This window comes from Amblyraja radiata, chromosome 11 (assembly GCF_010909765.2).
Source record: "Amblyraja radiata isolate CabotCenter1 chromosome 11, sAmbRad1.1.pri, whole genome shotgun sequence".
Taxonomy (NCBI): Eukaryota; Metazoa; Chordata; class Chondrichthyes; order Rajiformes; family Rajidae; genus Amblyraja; species Amblyraja radiata.
In genome coordinates, this window is record NC_045966.1 from 49,268,901 (window position 1) to 49,290,986 (window position 22,086).

The following is a 22,086-nucleotide window of genomic DNA, read 5'->3' on the forward strand; positions in this document are numbered from 1 at the left end:
ACAATGAATGTTGGCTGGAAACTTGAAATATTGGCATGTGGACTACTAATAGCAGAACTGTCACTGCGGATAATCTATTCCATATAATAGAAACCTCACAACAGCAAACATTCTACCTGTGCAAATGTCAACAGACATGTCAACAAGTTCACAAATATCACCCAGAAAATAATCCCTTTTACCTTCCACAGACCTTGATCTCTAAAGACTGTTCAACCTTGAATGTTGATTGAACACTTACACTCTTAATAACAACTTGCATGATACAAATCAGGTATGGTGGGTGAGGAGACTCTGATGATCATAATCTCTGCCTGACAAGCAATCTTCTCTGACAGTAGCCAAACTATTGCTATTTAATCCACTGCTATAAGCAACACTTATTTTTTTGTAGGAAACAGTTGAAAAATAAATGGCTGTGTTCTTTTATTAGCCCTAGCATCTTGAATTGAGAAGCTGGGATTGAATACATATTCCCCTATTTAACATCAGTAATGTAATGGCAAACATGGTTCAATGTTACCATGCCTGGTCTCTTAGCTGTCCAAGAGTGAAAGTGAAACCAAAAGAAAAATCAACAATGTACAGCAAGTCAAAATTATGAAAAGTAAATTCAGGCAATGAGGATGTTGAGAGATTTCCATTCATTCTTTTTTTTTTTTTTTTTTTTTTAAAGGATTCAATATATAGCAAATTAATGAAATATCTAGTCTAACATAGTTGGGCATTGCAGCTTTAATAATAGCTTGGCAAGTATTTACCGTTGACATAGCTCAGCTTTGAAGAATACCATCCTTTATCCAATTAAATATAGTACATGTTAACAGATGCCATCTTGGTCCTACAGTATCTTTTTGTCGTTTACCATGAGGAGTTTTCTTCCATGCCCACCAACACAGCTGAGTAAAACACGTTGTTTAAGATCATACAATGAACTCTCTCCCCTCAATTATCCAAATGGATTTTTCTTTCCTATATAGAACTCAATATTTGCTCTTAATTCACTTTCTGTGCAAGATGGATTTTAGTTACAATTGTTCTTTCTTTTAAAACAAAAAATGGAAAAAAATGACCTTTCAAAAATTTACTTACAGGCTTAAATGTTCTTCTGATCAAAAAAGGCAAAGTATATACACTATTTTAATATACATTCATACAAGGACTTCTGCAAAAGCAGAATGTATTTCTGCTTATTCCCTACTTCACCCATGTTTTCTCCAATCCAACCCCCCCCCCCACCCCCTGCCAACTCAACCCAAGTCATTCTGTGATTTAACTCCTTTGAGAAATGTATCCCAGAAGCACAGAAAGGAAAGTAACAAGCTTTTTTGTATTTCTCACCAAAATGCTGCAAACATATTTTTTCTTTAAATACAATAAAAATGTTTCTGTAAAATTAGTAAATATATTTAAACACAAAAAATTCACAAAAGTTCATGACGACTGTATGAAAATTCTAAATCCCACTATCGTCTCCATGAGCGAGATTCGTCATCTTCGTCTTCATCATCGTCATCTTCACGAAAGAAGGGATCCACAGGTTCTGATGCCTTGATAAGAGATAGAAACAAAAGTGCTTAATGGCACAGTTTCTAAACTGATGAACTGTGGAAACCATCCACCAAACAAGCCAAATCTTACATCTAAATGTTTGGTAAGACAGTTTCTTTCAATTAGTTTTGAAATTAAAAACTACCACTTTTTTCCCCAGATACAAGCTGGACCAAAATAAAACAATATAAGCAATGCTGATAAAAAATGTGTTCAATATTACCAACAGAGCTGAGAGAGAAATACAAGCTGCTTAGGAGTTATTTAGAATTTAATGACTTTTCAATAATCTTTCTAACTATTTCCATTTGGTATTGCGGAATACAATTTATAGGGATCAAGAAGTGAATTTAGAAAAGTAATGAATGAAATAATATCTGTCCATGTCCAGAAGAATGTTAATTCTTCAGTTAAATTAGAATTAACAACATAAACAGTTCATGTACAAGTTTGTCACTGTCATAGTACAGTCATTGAAAGGAAATTTGCTTATTTTATTCAAAGATATGCTTGCTGTAGAGGGAGTATTACAAGGGTTGAACTGACAACCTTACGGAATGGAAGTATTGTCCTACATGACAGGATTATGCATTGAGGCCTATAGAGTTGAGAAGAATGAGAGATGCCATTGAAGCATATTAAATTCAGAGACTTGACAGGGTAGATACTGTAAGGATGTTTCAGTTGGGTGAAGAAACTCGAACTGGGGGCCAGTCTCACAGTAAGGGATTTAGACAAGGATACATTTCTCTACCCAAGTTGTGAACCATTGGAATTCTCTTTCCAAAAGCACTGTGAAAGCTCAGTCATTGAGAATAAATAAGATAGAGGTTGACATGTTCTTTAATACAAAGGATTTGAAAAACTTTGATAAGAGGGTTTTATAAAATGGTACTGGATTACAATATCATGGGTTAAAATGTCATTATACTGATAGACAGAATGGACATGAAAGGCAAACCACTATTTATTAGGTTTTCTTCAGAAAGACTTGTCAAAAGTGCTTGGAAAACTAAAAAAACAACTTTTTAAAACAAAATGCATAAAGGAATGAGTTGCCAGTTACAAATTTAGCAAAAGCTGAAATGAGAATGTGATAGAACTACTCCATAAATAAACAAAATTACATGCTTAACCAAAAGATGAATCTCGACATAATTAAATTCAAATAACATCAAAGGAGGTTCTGGCAAAGCTTCGTCTACCCGTTCAACTACCCCCAAAAACATAATTACAATTTTTTTTAATAATCCTGAGGGATTGGCACAGATTTCTCAGAGATATCTGCAATTTTGGTTTCCTGCCAGGCTTATATTGTTCTAAAAGCATTTATGTACATTAAACACATTAAAGTTTAAATGCCCAAAAGGAAATGATGTAAGCCAAAAACCTATTTACCCATTTGTAGGTTTTGAAATTATAAGTTTCAGCTATATAAACAAAAACTGCTGATTTTTAGGATGTCACATGACAGAGCCTCCATTTGTCACACCAATCATCATGTGTATACAGACGATTGGCTACTCAGTGACTTACATGTATTTCGAGATATTGCCAGGAGTCAACATCGTGAGTGCACAGACTTGTGGATTTAAATTTAAAAAAATCAGGGATAATGACATTTCGATATACTTGATTTTTGATTTTGAGTATATGATGGGCTGGCACAACATTTTGCTAAATATTTATTCAGGACGTTAAATAAAATCCACGGGACATTTATGAACGATGAAATAGCACTAGAAGAGGAGTTTCATTAAAATGTTGCAAGGACAGGAAAAGTTTAGTTAAGATCAGATAGATCGAGTTGTTTCCTTCGGCTAAGGGGAGACTGAGGTGTTTACAATTAGTAGAATAAATTGGAAGGATACATATTTACCCGAGAAGATAGGCCAAAAACTACGAGGCTCAGATTTAAAGTAATGGTTAGGATTACAGAATAGATAAGTGGTGGTAGAAACAGAAACTCTCACCATGTTTAAATAGTTCTTAAATGCATATGTAAAGTCTCATGACCCACAGACCAAATACTGTAAGACGGGTAGATATTTTTCCAAGTGGCACTGACAATGAGTAGAATGACCTTCTTCAATGGCATAAATTTGTAATAATTCTATCCAAGTATTGGATGTTGGCCAGTAACCTCCAAGGCTAAACTCCATTCTTTTTAGTATCAGTAGTAATGCACCTCATCTTCTGAGACCAGTAGACAGCAGATATTGTGCACCCTTCACGAGAAAACATTGTTATTATGAGTTACTGCTGAATAGCAGGATGCACAGCAAGTTTCATTATTCAAAAGCTGATTAATGCCATGCCACTGAACTCTGCTACAAGGGTACAACTGCATAATTTGGAAACAAAATGCCTTCTACACAGTATCCTTGTTCTTTTCTTCGTCTGCACCAGCAAGTCTCTTTTGTGCACCTCTGAAAGGCAGTAGATATCATCTGACGGTGGTGGTCCTCTCAAAATAAATCCTGATTATTTTTGCAGCTTTCCAGTTCTGATAAAGGGTTACTGACCAAAATCTTTAACTCTGTTTTTCTCTCCATGAAAACTGTCTGAACTGCTGAGAATCTCTTCCATTTTCTGTTTTCATTTCAGTTTTCGAGCATCTATTCACGTTTCAATTCTTGCGCTTGGAACAATTAGCTCCAACAGAATTATAACCAAAAAAAGATTAAAATGGCATTTTACATCCAAAGAAGGCCAAGAATAAAAATACAGAACACAAGGCCCATTTTAAAAAAAAACTTTGATTTGCTCCAGTCAAAAATTGCCATGTTTCCTGTCTGCTTTATTTAAGTGACTATTCTTAACTGCATCTGTTACAAACATAAACGTGGGATTAGGGTGGCAAAGTAAAATTATTTGGTAGGTCATTCTGAATTTTATCTGTCTGGTTCCATCAGAAAAACTTCCATCCTGGCTTTGTCGATTTTCCTGCACAATTTAAATAATATGTTGGTGCCAACACTATCTAGATCTCATCTTATTTTCACATGAAAAACAGATCTTTTTTTCCTGCTTTTAATGGCTTACCAATGTCCAAATTCTTCTGCCATTTGCTAACCGCAATGCAAATGTCTCATCAGCCGGAAAGCTGCCAACAGTATTTGTTCACGATCCATGGGATCTAAATAGCACAACATTCTACATAGCTTCGTATCATATAGTACTAGTCTCTGATGTGTGAAAATAATGCTAATCTTGGCTACCTTAATTTGTCTTTAACTATTTGGTCCAAACTTCACCTTTCTTGACATTAAATATCATAGAACGTAGAACAGTGCAGGACAGGAACAGGCCCTATAGAGTACCGCATCTACATTGGCCTTGATGGCAATCTAAAGTAATCCCATCTGCCTACATGTGATCAGCATTGCTCTATTCCCCTAATATCTGGCTAAATGCCACTTAAATATTTCTAGCCCTCTGCTTCTACCAGCCCCCTGGAAACACTTTCCAGGCAACTACCACTCTCTGCATATTAAAACTGCCACACACATCTCCTTTAACTTTCCCTTTCCCCTTTGAAGTTATGCCCTCTAGTATTTGACATTTCCATTCTGGGAAAAAAGATTTACTGTCTACTTTACCTATCTATTCCTCTCATATTTTTACATATTTCCATCTGATCACCTCAGCCTCCGATGCTCCAGTGAAAACATTAAGTTTGTCCAACCTCTCCTTCTAGCTGTTACTCTCACAGCCAGGAACATCCTAGTGAACATTTTTTTGCACCTTCCACATCCTTCTTGTTGTGTAGTGACAAGAATTGCAAGCGTGGCCTAACCAAAGTGTTCTGCAGCTGCAACATGACTTCAGCCTATGAAGTCACTGTCCCGACCGATGAAGGCAAACACGCCATATAACTTTGTTATCCTATCCACTTGCATTGTCACTTTCAGGGATCGATGGACTGGCACCCCCAAGATCCCTTTCTGTGGATCAATGTTCCAAAGGGACCTGGTATGTACTGTATACTTCCCTCTTCCATTTGACCACCAAAAATGTATTATTGCACAATTGACAAGATTAAACGTCATCTGCCATTTATCTTCCCATATTTCCAACATATCCTGCTATATTCTTTTTTCTCTATCCACAACTCCACCAAATTTCATGTAATCTGCAAAGTCACTAATCACTCCCTCCCCTACATTTCCACACAAATCATTGATATATATTTCAAACCACAGCGGAACCAGCATTCATCCTTGTGAAACACCAATTATTACAGATGTCCAATCAGCAAAATATACTTCTACCATCATCCTCTGTCATCTATGATCAAGTCAATTCTGGATCCAATTTATCAACTCACCATGGACCCAATCTTCTGGATCATTCTATCATGAGGGAATTTATTAAAATGCTTTACAACATCAAATACCACCAGTCATTTAAATGCCACATACTAAATGTACAACTGTACTGAAACCCAGTGCTCATCATGCAAAACACTAATTAAGATGGCAAAGAAATGCAAAGATAAAAAGAACTGGGTAGTTATTTCAAAGAGTTAGCAAAGAAAGATGACAAAATTGCCTTCTTTTTGTGTCTAGAATTTACAAGCAGCGAGTTCCTTGACAGACATTTCTTCTTCACAGACCTGAAAGTCAACATTAATCGCTATGTCTGCCAAATGCATTTCAAATTTAGTTCCACTGATATTGGAATAACTCTGCAAAAGGACCACGGGCAATCAACTTGCATAACCAAACATAAGCCAAAGTCATAAACAAGAAACATTAGCTATTTATTTTTTTATCACCACAGATGATAACTGATTTGCTAAACATTGTGTTTTATATCAAAGTAATGCAATTTACATTATTTTTAATTTGCATGTTTTATGATGGAAATACATAGATGGGAAATATTAATTATGCCGTTAACCATCAGTAATTTTATAACTGAAAAGGTCAAACGGTAAATTTGGTACAGTTTTACTATCAAAGAAACAGAAGCAGAAAGATGCCCCTTTGATTAAGTAAAGCAATGAATTATTATGGAAGTAGATCAAGATTTAGTTCAGAGAAGGCCAAAGATAGTTGCTGGTCAAGCGCAACAAGTGACTGTATCTGTAAATTCCATCAGACATTTCTTGAAATGAATGTCCCTGAACCAGACAGCATGAGGAAGACATGCTGAGCAAAAAGTACCAGTGACCACAAGGGATCAAGTCACAAATGCCAAAGACAAAGCCGCAATTGTAATCATTCTAGTTAAGTTGTTTCATTTGTAGCATCAGTATGTTGTGTCTTCCAGGACCCAAATTATATATTACCAAGTTTCAATGCTACGCAGTATATTCACACCCGCAGAAAATAAGGAGATGAAATTTATGTACATATGACGTACAATACTTTTGTTTTAAATCAAACTATCAAACGGAAAGTGAATAAGTTAGTCAATGGTACAGATTAGAAAGGCTGGTTATCTTAAATTGTTGACTTCATCAGTTGTGTACATTCTCCCAGCTATTTTAATTTACATTATTTAATATTTTCATTTCAAGTTTTGAAAAGAGTACCAGTTACAAAGGACCAGTAGTATGCTGACATACCAAGACCAGAAGATGTTTGACCACGGAGTAAATAAATTGCCTTCAAAAGGGAGTCACAGAAAGAGGGTCGTCATACCTCCTGAAAAATATCTGCCAGTGTGATGCTGTATGCGAAAGTGACTCAAGAAAAAGGGAGAAGCCAAGACCTTCCTGTGCATTTTAACCATACTCGTTGTAACCAAATAATATCATAGTAAATGGTGATAGTACAAGTTTACTACTATATTGACAACAGCAATGTTGTTATTGTTCTAAATTATTGCAAAATTGCAACAGATGTATGCCATTCATGTTAAGCTTGCAACAATAATTTCTAATAACAGTTCAATCATCTTGTATATTTAACCCTGATATCCGCAGCTTTCCCCAACACCACCACCACTTACACCAATACTTTTCATCACTGGCAGATGAAAAACAATCACTTTGTGTTACGATTCAAAACTCTTTACAGATGGTCGAGACCCGTTTGCCATTTGCTCACTGTGTTTAGGGATAATTATGGTGGCATCTTTTTTTGGGGATAGTTGCAACTCTTTCAAATGGATTAAATCTGGCTTCTCTCTTGGAGCAGATACTTAATTTATATTTGGAAATAGAGATTTTGGTGTCCTTAATGTGTGCAGCAGCAACATATTTGGGTTTCAAGTGCCTTCTCAAGTAAAGAGTTACCAAAACAGCTGTTTACTTTGTGCACAAATTGAAGATCTTGCATTATCTATCATAAAACCTTTGCAAACATTAAAGATAATTTTCTTGATGTATTCATCACCTAAGCTACTCTGCTTTTTAATACTTTCTAGCTGTATTATAAAATGTCCAGTTTCAACCGTCAGATCGCTACATGCATCAACATTTCTGTCCTCTGGATGTTGTCTTACGTTGGACCTACCAATATACCAGGTGCTCCATCAGCTAATGACGGAAATAATCATTCTTTCTAATGTTCCAGTTCACTTGAAATGATTGCTAATAAAGCCCTTAAGAAGTCCACCAAGCAGAGTGTTTTTTATGTTTTAACACAAAAAAGGCAAAATTTATTCCATATTGTTATGATCTGTAACTCAGAAGACCCATCAAGGGGAGGCTTTTAAAAAATAAACTTCCAGTGTACGCTAAATCAGTACGCCATCTTATTCTCTTGTAATTAATGGGGCACAACTTTGTTAGTTTTCCGTTGACATTCTGCAGTTTCCTCGTTGATAATTACAATCTGTGTCTAATAGTAAATAAAATCCCATAGCCCACAGTAAGAGAGCAAATCATTTTTTTTCTCAAACACACAAGTTTTAAAAAGAGAAAGGTAGAGTTGATTTAGGAGGAAATTAGAGAGATTAGGGACATGACAGCTTAACACACAGCTGACAACGATACAGCAATGAAAGGAGGTTTGTGAGAGTATGTGCAGCGGGCAAGAATTGGAAGTGTGTAGAAATCTTAGATTGCAATGATGTACAGCGCCCTCCATAATGTTTGGGACAAGGACCCGTTATTTATTTATTTGCCTCTGTACTCCACAATTTGAGATTTGTAATAGAAAAAAAAAAATAGAAGAAAAAAAATCACATGTATAAAAATGGCCTTAATTAAAATCACATTGTCAGATTTTAATTAAGGCCATTTTTATACATTTTAGTTTCACCATGCAGAAATTACAGCAGTGTTTATATATAGTCCCCCCCCATTTCAGGGCACCATAATGTTTGGGACACAGCAATGTCATGTAAATGAAAGCAGTCATGTTTAGTATTTTGCATGCAATGACTGCTTGAAGTCTGCGATTCATGGACATCACCAGTTGCAGTGTGTCTTAGAAACATAGAAATTAGGTGCAGGAGTCCTTCGAGCCTGCACCGCCATTCAATATGATCATGGCTGATCATCCAACTCAGTATCCCGTACCTGCCTTCTCTCCATACCCTCTGATCCCCTTAGCCACAAGGGCCACATCTAACTCCCTCTTAAATATAGCCAATGAACTGGCCTCGACTACCCTCTGTGGCAGAGAGTTCCAGAGATTCACCACTCTCTGTGTGAAAAAAGTTCTTCTCATCTCGGTTTTAAAGGATTTCCCCCTTATCCTTAAGCTGTGACCCCTTGTCCTGGATTTCCCCAACATCGGGAGCAATCTTCCTGCATCTAGCCTGTCCAACCCCTTAAGAATTTTATAAGTTTCTATAAGATCCCCTCTCAATCTCCTAAATTCTAGAGAGTATAAACCAAGTCTATCCAGTCTTTCTTCATAAGACAGTCCTGACATCCCAGGAATCAGTCTGGTGAACCTTCTCTGCACTCCCTCTAGGGCAATAATGTCCTTCCTCAGATTTGGAGACCAAAACTGTACGCAATACTCCAGGTGTGGTCTCACCAAGACCCTGTACAAATGCAGTGGAACCTCCCTGCTCCTATACTCAAATCCTTTTGCTATGAAAGCTAACATACCATTCGCTTTCTTCACTGCCTGCTGCACCTGCATGCCTACTTTCAATGACTGGTGTACCATGACACCCAGGTCTCGCTGCATCTCCCCTTTTCCTAGTCGGCCACCATTTAGATAATAGTCTGCTTTCCTGTTTTTGCCACCAAAATGGATAACCTCACATTTATCCACATTATACTGCATCTGCCAAACATTTGCCCACTCACCCAGCCTATCCAAGTCACCTTGCAGTCTCCTAGCATCCTCCTCACAGCTAACACTGCCCCCCAGCTTAGTGTCATCCGCAAACTTGGAGATATTGTCTTCAATTCCCTCATCCAGATCATTAATATATATTGTAAATAGCTGGGGTCCCAGCACTGAGCCTTGCGGTACCCCACTAGTCACTGCCTGCCATTGTGAAAAGGACCCGTTTACTCCTACTCTTTGCTTCCTGTTTGCCAGCCAGTTCTCTATCCACATCAATACTGAACCCCCAATGCCGTGTGCTTTAAGTTTGTATACTAATCTCTTATGTGGGACCTTGTCGAAAGCCTTCTGGAAGTCCAGATACACCACATCCACTGGTTCTCCCCTATCCACGCTACTAGTTACATCCTCGAAAAATTCTATAAGATTCGTCAGACATGATTTACCTTTTGTAAATCCATGCTGACTTTGTCCAATGATTTCACCACTTTCCAAATGTGCTGCTATCCCATCTTTAATAACTGACTCTAGTAGTTTCCCCACTACCGATGTTAGACTAACTGGTCTGTAATTCCCCGTTTTCTCTCTCCCTCCCTTCTTAAAAAATGGGGTTACGTTTGCTACCCGCCAATCCTCAGGAATTACTCCAGAATCTAGAGTTTTGAAAGATTATTACTAATGCATCCACTATTTCTGGAGCTACTTCCTTAAGTACTCTGGGATGCAGCCTATCTGGCCCTGGGGATTTATCGGCCTTTAATCCATTCAATTTACCCAACACCACTTCCCGGCTAACCTGGATTTCACTCAATTCCTCCAACTCCTTTGACCCGCGGTCCCCTGCTATTTCCGGCAGATTATTTATGTCTTCCTTAGTGAAGACGGAACCAAAGTAGTTATTCAATTGGTCCGCCACATTCTCTTGTGATGCTCTGCCAGGCCTGTATTGCAGCCATTTTTAGCTTATGCTTGTTTTGGAGGCTAGTCCCCTTCAGTTTTCTCTTCAGCATATAAAAGGCATGCTCAATTGGGTTCAGATCAGGTGATTGACTTGGTCATTCAAGAATTTACCATTTTTTTAGCTTTGGAAAAACTCCTTTGTTGCTTTAGCAGTATATTTGGGATCATTGTTTAAGAAGGAACTGCAGATGCTGGAAAATCGAAGGTAGACAAAAATGCTGGAGAAACTCTGCAGGTGCAGTAGCATCTATGGAGGGTAGGAAATAGGCAACGTTTCAGGCCAAAACCCTTCTTCAGATTGTCTTGCTGTAGAATAAACTGCCAGCCAATGAGTTTTGAGGCATTTGTTTGAACGACCAGATAGGATATGTCTATACACTTCAGAATTCATTATGTTACTACCATCAGCAGTTGTATCATCAATGAAGATAAGTGAGCCAGTACCTTCAGCAGCCATACATGCCCAGGCCATAACACCTCCACCACCGTGTTTCACAGATGAGGTGGTTTGCTTTGGATCTTGGGCAGTTCCTTCACTCCTCCATACTTTGCTCTTGCCATCACTCTGATTCAAGTTAATCTTTGTCTCATCTGTCCACAAGACCTTTTTCCAGAACTGTGGTTGCTCTTTTAAGTACTACTTGGCAAACTGTAACCCGGCCATCCTATTTTTGGGGTTAACTAGTGATCTGCATCTTGCAGTGTAGCCTCTGTATTTGTTCATGAAGTCTTCTGCGGACAGTGGTCATTGACAAATCCACACCTTCTTGCGTATGGCGTGCACAGCCTAAAGATGTAGGACAACGTTCTATTTGACCTTATTTGATTGTGCACACCGACAGGGCGGACCACATGAAGGTTGCAATCTCCCACCCCAAATCCACACCTGACTCCTGAAGAGTGTTTCTGATCTGGCAGACAGGTATTTGGGGTTTTATCTTTATTATAGAGAGAATTCTTCTGTCAGCAGCTGTTGAGGTCTTCCTTGGCCTGCGATTTGTTTGCGATTAGTAAGCTCACCAGTGCTCTCTTTCTTCTTAATGATGTTCCAAACAGTTGATTTTGGTAAGCCTAAGGTTTGGCTGATGTCTCGAACAATTTTATTCTTGTTTCTCAGTCTCATAATGGCTTATTTGACTTTCATTGGCACAACTTTGGTCTTCATGTTGATAAACAGCAATAAAAGTTCCCAAAGGTGATGGAAAGACTGGAGGAAAGACTAGGCGCTGAGAGCTCTCTTATACCTGCATCAAGGAGGCAATTAAACACACCTGAGCAATTACAAACGCTTATGAAGCCATGTGTCCCAAACATTATGTGCCCTGAAATGGGGGGACTAGTGTATAAACACAAATGTAATTTCTACATGGTGAAACCAAAATGTATAAAATTACCCTTTAATAAAATCTGACAATGTGCACTTTAACCACATGTGATTTTACATTTTTTTACAAATCTCAAATTGTGGAGTAGAGGCGTGGGACTTTGTCCCAAACATTATGGAGGGCACTGTACAAAGTTAGTTCTGCTGGGAAAGTAAGAAAGCAAGTTTACACAAATTTATTTCCCCTATTTATGCTCACAAAGTATTGTAGCCATCCCAAGCTTTTCTAACTTGAGCAAATCCATTGCCTTTTTCATCTGCCATATATTGGCAGGCATGCCAATATTAGCATACAAATTTGCAACATTTGGCACTGTTAATTTACGGTTGCTTACTTTACCTTCTGTTTCTTTGGTCTATAAAGGGCCGCCTTGTTTGTTTCCAATCGTTTATGTATGCAGGTTGATTCAAGATTCTTATTTCAAATTTAACTGGAAAGCATGCTTTGCTAAAGGAATCTTAACTATGTGATCCTCAAAAGCAAATCTCTGCATGAAAGCAGAGAAGCAGGATCTAAAGCAACAAATCCATTTACAGCAGGTCACTGAACATAGGGTGCAACCACTCCAAACATTTTTATGAACAGACCAAACCATTAACAATTGTTTTAGAGCGATAAAGGAATCGTTTATCGAATAAGACATGCAATCCAGTCAAATTCTGCACTCTGGAGCCAGTTCACAAACAATCAAACAGCTGAGAGAGGAATCCCATTTAATTAAGTGGCATTAGTTACGAAAAAACTCTGAAAAACAATCTTCCTCGTGTACATCCACCAGAAATCACATATTAGAACAATTTTTGAACTATGGGTTTTGGCAAATTAGTGCCACCAGAAACTAGGTTTTTGTTTGATTATATTTTTTATTAAATAGCATTAGGTGTCACACAGAGATCATACTAATACTTCAAAAACAGAGACAAGAAAATACTTTATTTCAGGATTCTTTGGTACATATAGTTTATCTGCTACATACATATAAGCATGCATCACAGTATCATCTTTATCTTGCTTACTGATGGGAAATACTTTGAGTGGGAAGGACAGGAAATATATGATACTTTTACTTAATGCAGTCCATATTTCCCCTAATCACCTTTCTCTGTAGTTTTTAGATAATGCATTGGAGTACATGCTACAACACGTAAACCTGTAACAAGTGCTGGGCTTTTCAGTTAATTGCTTTGTTCATCATATGCCTTGTGTATAACAGCTATAGTTTCCTCATTCATTGACCTCCTTCCTGTTGGTCTCCCTGGAGCTGGAATAACACGTAATATTTATTTAAACAAGACCCTGCAGATGGGACTGGAAAAATCCATTTCTATAACCCACAACTAAAAAATTAATCTGACAGTGGCAATCGTATTTACTTTAAGTATTCCAGCTTCTATTGGAATTTCATTCCTCCTGACTGGCTATTCTCAAATATTCCTACATTTACTTACCAATCACAGATTTTGTTCTTTTGAGCTTACTCAAAATGTGTCAATTTAATATTCAAAAATTACTTCCCAAAACCATAGGTCCAATTTGAATAAACTAGATTCAAATGAATCAAAAAAAGTGATAGGTTCCCTTCAAAGTATTACATCTTCATTCCTTAACCTTGAAATTGTGCTGTAGAATTTCTCTCTCTCTCTCTCTCTCGCTCCTGTCAGCAGGAAGTTAACTTAGTTCAAATGAATGATGCATCACACCTTCATCAAACTAATGGAGTTAGAAATTAAAGTAACAGAGACCTACATTTAGCTTCAGCGAAAAACATTGCACATTTTTTAATCAAAATTTGACGATTTTATGGCAACTAAAATATATTTTCTCCATGAGGAACAAGAATAACTGTTTACTGCTCAGATGACAACTTCAATCCTCCTTGAACAAATTAGTATTTTTGTATCATTATCTGTCATCACTTCCATCAGAAAGATAAATTAATTGTAATTTCACAACATTCTGTACTCTATTCAACTAATCAAAATAATTTCCAATTATTGTATCAAGTGGCACTACCAATCTTGATTCAACTACTTGTATCCTAATAATCCAGGAACAGATTAGCTTTCACACCTGGCCCTGTTGCAAATTCTTATATCATTCATATAAAGAGAATTTTCTAAAATAAAAGCGTTCAATATGATCATATTTTGTGTTGTATCTAACAGAAGATCCCAAAACACAACTGAGAAATATGCCCTTAAACCTGAACAAGCACTTTTATTGATGCTTATGATTTATAAATAAATTGAAAAGACAAACCCAATTTTAAAAAGTACTTATTGAATTCTTGAACAATGTTCATGATTTAATTCAGGGAATTACAGACTACAAAAGAAATTCACCATTCATAAAATAAAATATAGTATCTAACAACAAATGTCATTACCTATATAAAGACGTAGCAAAGACATCTTGACAGATTCTTTGCAAATGCAGCTTGTTTAAGATTTTCTGATCAAATCTAGTTCAACAAATGGGAAAAAAATCTGTAGGTTTTACCAAAAAAATCTATATCTATTTACATCATGAGAAACATGCACTCGAGAATGCTATGTAACTCTGATGAAAGGCCATCAATCTGAAATGTTAACTATTTTTCACTCTGCAGATGCTGCCGGACACGCTGAATATTTCCAACATTTTCTGTTTCACAGATTTTCAGCATCTGCAGTATTTTGCATTTTCAGGGCTATTGACAGCTTGGTGGTGTTACATTGAAAGAATTATAGCTTGAAGGTGTTACATTGAAGGAATTAAACAGCACAATTTGTTATTACAATTTTTTGTATTTCATAACATTTGTAAAATTGTCATGCCTTTCCCCCACAGTTCTGATAAACCATTTTTTAGCAAAGCATTAACTTTTCTATTTTTAGTTGGCAAAGTATACTTCTGCCAACTTTTTTTTTAAATTTCAAGCTTGCAGTGGTTCTCCATTTCATCTGTATTGATGTTCCGTACAAATCTAAGCGTTGGGAATTTGACCACAGCAATTTAATATCTTTAATAATGTTCAATGAACCATAAACACATATCCTACAGCGAATCATGGACAGCTGGAAATGATTAGCAGAATGAAAGTTAATAGAATTCTCCGAGTCACACAAGCTTCACTTTTAATTGATTTTCAAAGAATAATCGTGAGCTTTCCAAGACTGCAGCAACATGCAAATTGAAGCGTTTACCATCTTTTTAAAATGTATTTCTAAATTTCAACAGCATCTATGGAGTCGGATGAAAAGTTTGTACAATAAATATAATATCCTAGTGCTAATTGCAGGAGATGAGTTAATTTAGTTTCCCCTGTTCAGTAATTAGTTCAGTATACTGATATGAAGCAATGAAATATAGCATCATTTCTAAACGTAATAATTAATTTAATACTGGAAAAAAAGGAAGCTTATAATCAATGAAGTGGAAACACTCACAAAAAAATATTTGATCTGAAAGTATTAAAGCTATCATTGACTAACTATATTGGCCTATAACAGACATACTATATTACCAAAAATAAGTTATACTCATTCCTAAAATCAGTTATGACTTCCTGCATGACAGAGCAAGCATGAAGGGTCAAATGGCAAATTTGCTTAATCATATGTTCTAATATAGTTAAGAACTTTTAGAAAAGAATGGACACTTGCATTCAAATCCAAATTGGTATTGCCAAGTGTTATCTTAGCAAGTAAAATCGCAGAGATGAAGGATTAGGTCACAGGAGCATGTAAATAACCGTACAAGGAATGGACTCTTGGGTGGGAAATGGAATGCTGTGGCACCTTCAAGAAAGGAAAGATATATATTCAGTTAATTCACGTGCTTGTCTGAAGTTCACAGTAATGATAGCCCCATCAAATTTGACTTCTGGGCAAGCATTGCTGTTCTGTAGTGTACGTGCAACAGCAACAAGCACAGCTTGAAAGCTTGTGTCAGTCACTGGCACCTATTCAAGCAACGTTAAGAATTTCCATCAGTAACCATTAGGCACACTTCAAGTTCGTTCTCACCTCACAAAACAAAATAAATTTAATAATATTTCAAAGTATATAGGTAATGCGGAAAACATTACAGTTAACTTGAACAAACTAAGGAGGCATATTTTCTGGCATGTTCCTCCTCGGGGTATCCTGATCAGAGTGAGATTTGATAAGAATGGTTGAGGGAAGCGGAGGGGGAAGGTGGGGGCAGGTGTTACTAGCACAACTGTATTATTCCAAGCAGAGAGAAATTCTATGGCCAGTGCAGTACCTCTTCTTTTGTTTCCTCCTCCTCTGGTTCCGTTGATACTGAAGGTGCTTTTGGCTTGTACCAGGAGATCTGAAGGTTTCGACCTTTGAACTTTGCTCCCTGATTTGCTGCCTGTGCACAATTGAAAAAAAACTTTACATAAAAGTAATTGAATTAAAAACATATTAACATGCTAACAAAAATGAAAACCATTCAAATAAAGTAAAATAACATAAGCACTTACCTTTTTCCTGAGGTTGCACAATAGTCTTCCCTCGTATGAAGCTGAGGGACTAGATGCAAAGTGCATCCAGCCCCTCGTTAGTATAGTGGTCCGATATTGGCATGAATGGGGAATCCAGTGCTGCCGCTCTGTGCGGCATCAGATCTCCAGCTTGGTTCAGACTTTTGCGTGCATGCTCATTAGTACAAGATTTACAGAACATTACGGTTGAACCATCTGCTAGCAATGGTTCCATACAGAACTGCTGGTTGGAAGAAGGCACGATTCAACCCACTGCCTCTTGTATTCAGGGACACACAACTATTAAAAGTGATCCAATTAATTTAAAATAAAATCACCTGAAAACACACTTTAAAATAAATATTTATTAAGAGAGAAACCTGCTTTTTCTGCAGCCTGAAACTCCCATTAACATCAGTGGGGTCGTAGATTTAACCTTGCACAGGATGCAAGAGTAAATTCCTTAGCATAAACATTGTGGAATTACAGGAAGAGAGCATTCCACTATTGGATTTCACATGAAGTCCAGCAGTGGAGCAAACAGAAAGGTTCACCATTCCAAACATGTCAGAAAATTTGGGACTTGCGTTGTTTGGAACCATTCCCAGGTCTGAAGAAGGGTCTCGACCTGAAACGTCACCCATTCCTTCTCTCCAGAGATGCTGCCTGTCCCGCTGAGTTATTCCAGCATTTTGTGTCTACCTTCGATTTAAACCAGCATCTGCAGTTCTTTCCCACCCAGCTCATCCCACATGAGAAAAAGTTAGTTAACTTTCTATTATGTTGTTTGCAATGGCCTTAATACATTTTTTTACCAACATATTCATGTTCATGCAAACATCATTTGTCCATTATATATTGGGACAGATTAACTTCAGCATAAACTTCTCACTCCCTATCATAACACTACTTACTTGTCCTGCTTAACTTAGTTAAATCTACATTTGTATTGCCCATACAACTGCGGAAAGTTTTTATATTAAATTCTCATCACCTTTCTTAAAGATAGGGTTTAACCTCGTAGCACAATTGTATTTTAAAGAATCGATTGCACCAAATTCCACTGTTAAGGACAGGCATTCATTTTGAACATCTTTTTGTCTCTTTTTAAATTATATCGATGATATTCACTCATATTAATCACATTGATGATCATATACCTATGATCATACAAGTGCAAGCTACCTCTTTCTTGATAAAGATTTCCAACATTATCTTGATTAGTAAACCAGATCATGTTTTCGCAATAACTAATGTCAAGATTATCTGAAAATCAAAAACCACACATGCTGGAAAACACAACATAAAAACGGAAAATGCTGGAAACACTCAGCAAGTTAGGTAGCACATCTGGTTTAGGTTTATTATCGTCATGTGAATGGAACTACAATTAATACTTTTTAGTTTGCTATCCAAACAGATCAGTTGTACCATACATAAATAAAATTGAACCAAACTCAACCACAACAGATAAAGCAAAAAATGGAAGATACAGAGTGCAGAAACATTTCTGGCCCTGGACCTTGTATCAGAACTGCAACGTCTCCAGTTCACTTTCCCAGTTTTGACAAAGGGTCTTGGATCAGAAATGTTAACTGTTTCTCTTTCCACAGATGCTGCCTGACCTGCTGAGAATTTGAGTTGCAGTTCATAATTCCATCCCTCTCTTTCCTTTAATGGAAGTATTGTATTTTCTACCTTCCAATAAACAGTGGTGCTCCAAATTCCTTGGAATTTATGAAAAAAAACAATATTATCAACTCCAGGAATTTGTTGGCTTTTAATCCCAATTAATGTAATATGTATCTTTAATAACAGTTATCACTTAAGGACCAATTCTTACTTCACTACTCTCTTATTTACAATCCAATAACACCTAGAATCGGTTTTATTCTTGCTAGAAAAAAAAGTGCTGGAGTAACTCAGCGGGACAGGCAGCATCTCTGGAGAGAAGGAATGGGTGACCCTTTGAGTTGAGAACCTTCTTCAGACTGATCAAATTTATTCTTGCTAGTTTATTCTCATATTCTGTTTTGGTTCGTTATTTTTAGATTTTGCACTTGCTTTGCTTTTAATCTGATACCATCCTTAATCTCGTTCATTAGTTGGGGAAAAGTTATTTTCCATGTACTTTTTAAATTTCTCATTCATTGAATAGATTTGTTTGATCAGGCTGAATGCTTGTAGAATTTTCTTTTTATTTCTGACACCAACATATGCAATATCCTGCCATTGTAGCTGGACAGCAGCAGGGAGAACTGCTCAATCATTTCTTTCATCTCCGCAACATCGCCAAACTCAGACCCTCTCTCATACCACCCGCTGCTGAAAGACTCATCCATGCCTTCATCTCCTCCCGACTGGACTACTGCAACTCACTTCTCCTTGGCATCAGCTCCACCTACATCAACCGACTCCAACTGGTCCAGAACGCAGCCGCCCGACTCATCACCCACACCAAATCCTGGCATCACATCACTCCAGTCCTCAAACAACTTCACTGGCTTCCCATCTCCCACCGGACCAACTACAAAATCCTGATCCTCACCTACAAAGCCCTCCACCATCTGGCCCCCCCATATCTCACTGACCTCCTCTCCCCCTACCAACCCTCACGGTCCCTCAGATCCACATCAGCCGGTCTCCTCTCCATCCACAAGTCCAACCTCCGCAGTTTTGGGGACAGAGCCTTCTCCAGGGCAGCTCCCAGGCTCTGGAACTCCCTCCCCCAACTGATCCGCAATTCCGTGTCCCTCACCATCTTCCAGTCCCGCCTCAAGACCCATCTCTTCACCACTGCCTATCCTTAGCCCCACGTCCCCCTCCCTTTTCATCTGTGCATTAATTGCCTCATATTGTGTTTTGAATTGTATTCTGTCTTTACTTTGTGTACTAGTCATGTCTCTACTATTTATTTCATTCCCCTTACATGTTTTTCCTCTACCTGCTAAATTCTTGCAAGGTGTCCTTGAGACTCTTGAAAGGCGCCCATAAATAAAATGTATTATTATTATTATTAATCACAGATCTGTCCTATCTCAAAACCCAGAACATTATTTCCACCTGCAATGTAAACACACTCAGTTCCCTGCCATACTGATTAACACTAAACAAGTTTTGATGACCAGAAAGAAAATATTTAAGCGCTATATTTATGTAGTTTAATCAGTCCTTGAACCGGGTTCAAATACAGACATGTTGTTGGAGCAGCAATTTTTTTGTTAAAGTATTTGTACTTGAAACTGGACTCTGCAGTTACTGAGATTACACAAAGCCTTACAAATCAGTTAAACAGGAAATTTTACAATTCATAAACATGTTCGACATTTGAAGAACCAGCCTTTAAGTAGTTAAATCTAATTTTCTTTTGGATCTAAAGACTTCACTGTGATATGGAAATATTACAGGAACTATCTTAATACAGAATTACGTTGTCTATATTGTAAATGATCACAATTTTAATACTGCAAGCAGGTCTGACATTTATTGCCCATCCCAAATTACCACTGAACTGTTTGCTGTGGCTGCTCGACTCAGTGGGTTTCAAATATATGTCTCCAAATCTTAGTAGATGGTTGGAAACCAGGTTGCAATTGCGTAAAAGATGGTTAAACTATCCTGGAGTACTGGTGAGTCTTAGTCTCCTTGTTTAGGAAGGGGTAAACTTGCACTTGGGCATTTTAGGTTAACTCGATTGATTCATTGGGTAAAAGGAATATCATGAGAAAATATTAAGCAGGTTTGACTTAAAATTCATCAGACTATAAGAATGAGATTTTAGCCCATTGAAACACAAACATTCGGAAAGATTTAACAGTTTTGATACTGAGAGGATGTTTACTCTGGGCAAATCTGGAATCGGGGCATTATTTCAGATTAACGACTGGCCCATTTAAAATACAAGCGAGGAAAAATTTCTTCCTTCAGTGTTGCAAGCCTTTGGAATTATTTGCACCGACAGAACAGTGGAGGGTGGAATTACTGAATACAATCAGAGCTGAAAGAGATTTTAGGCGAGTCAACTGCTTAGTCACGAAATGGAGTTGAGGCTTGGATGTTACTGAATGGTAGAGTATATAAGGCTGGATAAAGCACTTGTTATGTTAGTACTCTTTCTTATGTTAATGCCACAATGTACAATATTAACAAACCACCTTTACGTCTATAAAACATTAAATTTGCCTTCCTAATTATTTAACGGTGTTAACAGCCAAATCTTTGTATTGCATCATTTGATAATAGCTAAACATTCAGATAATATCGTGCCAAATTTCCCTTATTTATACTCTATCCGTTATTTTTTTTTAACTTAACCCAGCTATATCCCTTTGCATACTGTGTCGTCCTTAAAACTTGCTTTCCCAATTACTGTATAACTTGATCATTAACATAGATTGTATACAAATAAGGCCCTTGCACTGATCCTGGTGGCAACCTACTAGTTATACAATGTCACAAAAATGACCCACATTTCCTGTTAGCTCGTCAATCTATCCATGCTGATATATTACTCCCTTGGCCATGAGCTTCTTTAGGTAGTTAGAATCCATTGCATCTATTAATTTCCCTTTGTCCATCCTGCAACCTCAAGATCTCCAACAAATTTGAAAAATATGATTTCCTTTTCATAACTCTGATTGCAAGAGTATGCAATCCAGGACAGTGAAAAAAAAATGAAGAGTATTATTTCTTATCCTTGGGATGTGCAATACAATAGTTTTGCCCATCCTAAGATGCACTTGAAGACAACGGAGTCAACCATTATGCTTATGCCTTAAGATGTAATAATCTGGCAAAAATCATATAATTAACAGTGCGTCAATCATACTACTTACATTTTCTGCTTCAATTCTCGACTTAAATGTTATTCTAACACTTAAAGGAGTATCCTCTTGAAAATCTTCTACTTCTCCAAATTTCTAAAGAAACCAGACGAAAGGCATTTTAAAAGATTAAACGGAAAGAAATCTGCTCAACTTAAAATGTGAGCCATCAGCTTCCGTTTCCAAATAATAAAGCACAAAACATGGTGAAGTCACAGAACTAATGTTAACAATTCAATTAAATCCTTCAGCTAAATTTTTCTGCAAATGTAAAGCTTCTGAAGATGTAAACTCTCAGGATGTTATTTTATTGTGCACTTAAGTTCTTATAGTTTTGTTTTACTCTTTGATAGTTCATAATGATAGTCCCCCAAACAACAGATTGTAAAACATGTTGTATTTTGATTGCATTAATACAATTGAACATATCTGAAGCCATATTACAATTGGTTTGATGATAATTCCCACGGCATTAATGAGAGCACATATTCTTTCGCTCAAATTCCTCCGTGGGACATCAGCATTCACTTAAGAAGCAACCTTCAGTAAAAATATATAATAGGGAATGGACGATATTATATTATATAAAATCAAAATCGTTGCAGACTAAAAAGGGATTCTACTTTTATTTGTTAGACTGTTCTCTCCTTTGGTGACAAATACATAGTACAATCACATCAGTGGGTCTCAGC

General features: G+C 37.1%; 1 protein-coding gene across 7 annotated transcripts in view; it reads right to left on the reverse strand.

Annotated features, from left to right (window-relative positions):
• Positions 1–1,236: 1,236 nt before the first annotated feature.
• rbm27 (RNA binding motif protein 27) overlaps positions 1,237–22,086 on the reverse strand; it is a 95,624-nt gene continuing 74,774 nt past the window's right edge. For 3 of the 7 annotated variants that reach the window (XM_033029892.1, XM_033029886.1, XM_033029885.1), the window contains exons 19-21: positions 21,407–21,490; positions 16,349–16,459; positions 14,393–15,156 (exon numbers count right to left, since the gene is read on the reverse strand). In XM_033029892.1, coding sequence (XP_032885783.1) covers positions 14,947–15,156; positions 16,349–16,459; positions 21,407–21,490 — 405 coding nt within the window. In that variant the 3' untranslated portion in view covers positions 14,393–14,946. Of the gene's footprint in view, positions 1,551–12,942; positions 13,362–14,392; positions 15,157–16,348; positions 16,460–21,406; positions 21,491–22,086 lie in introns of those variants that run through there. The other 4 variants (XM_033029891.1, XM_033029889.1, XM_033029887.1 and 1 more) reach the window with 3 other exon arrangements.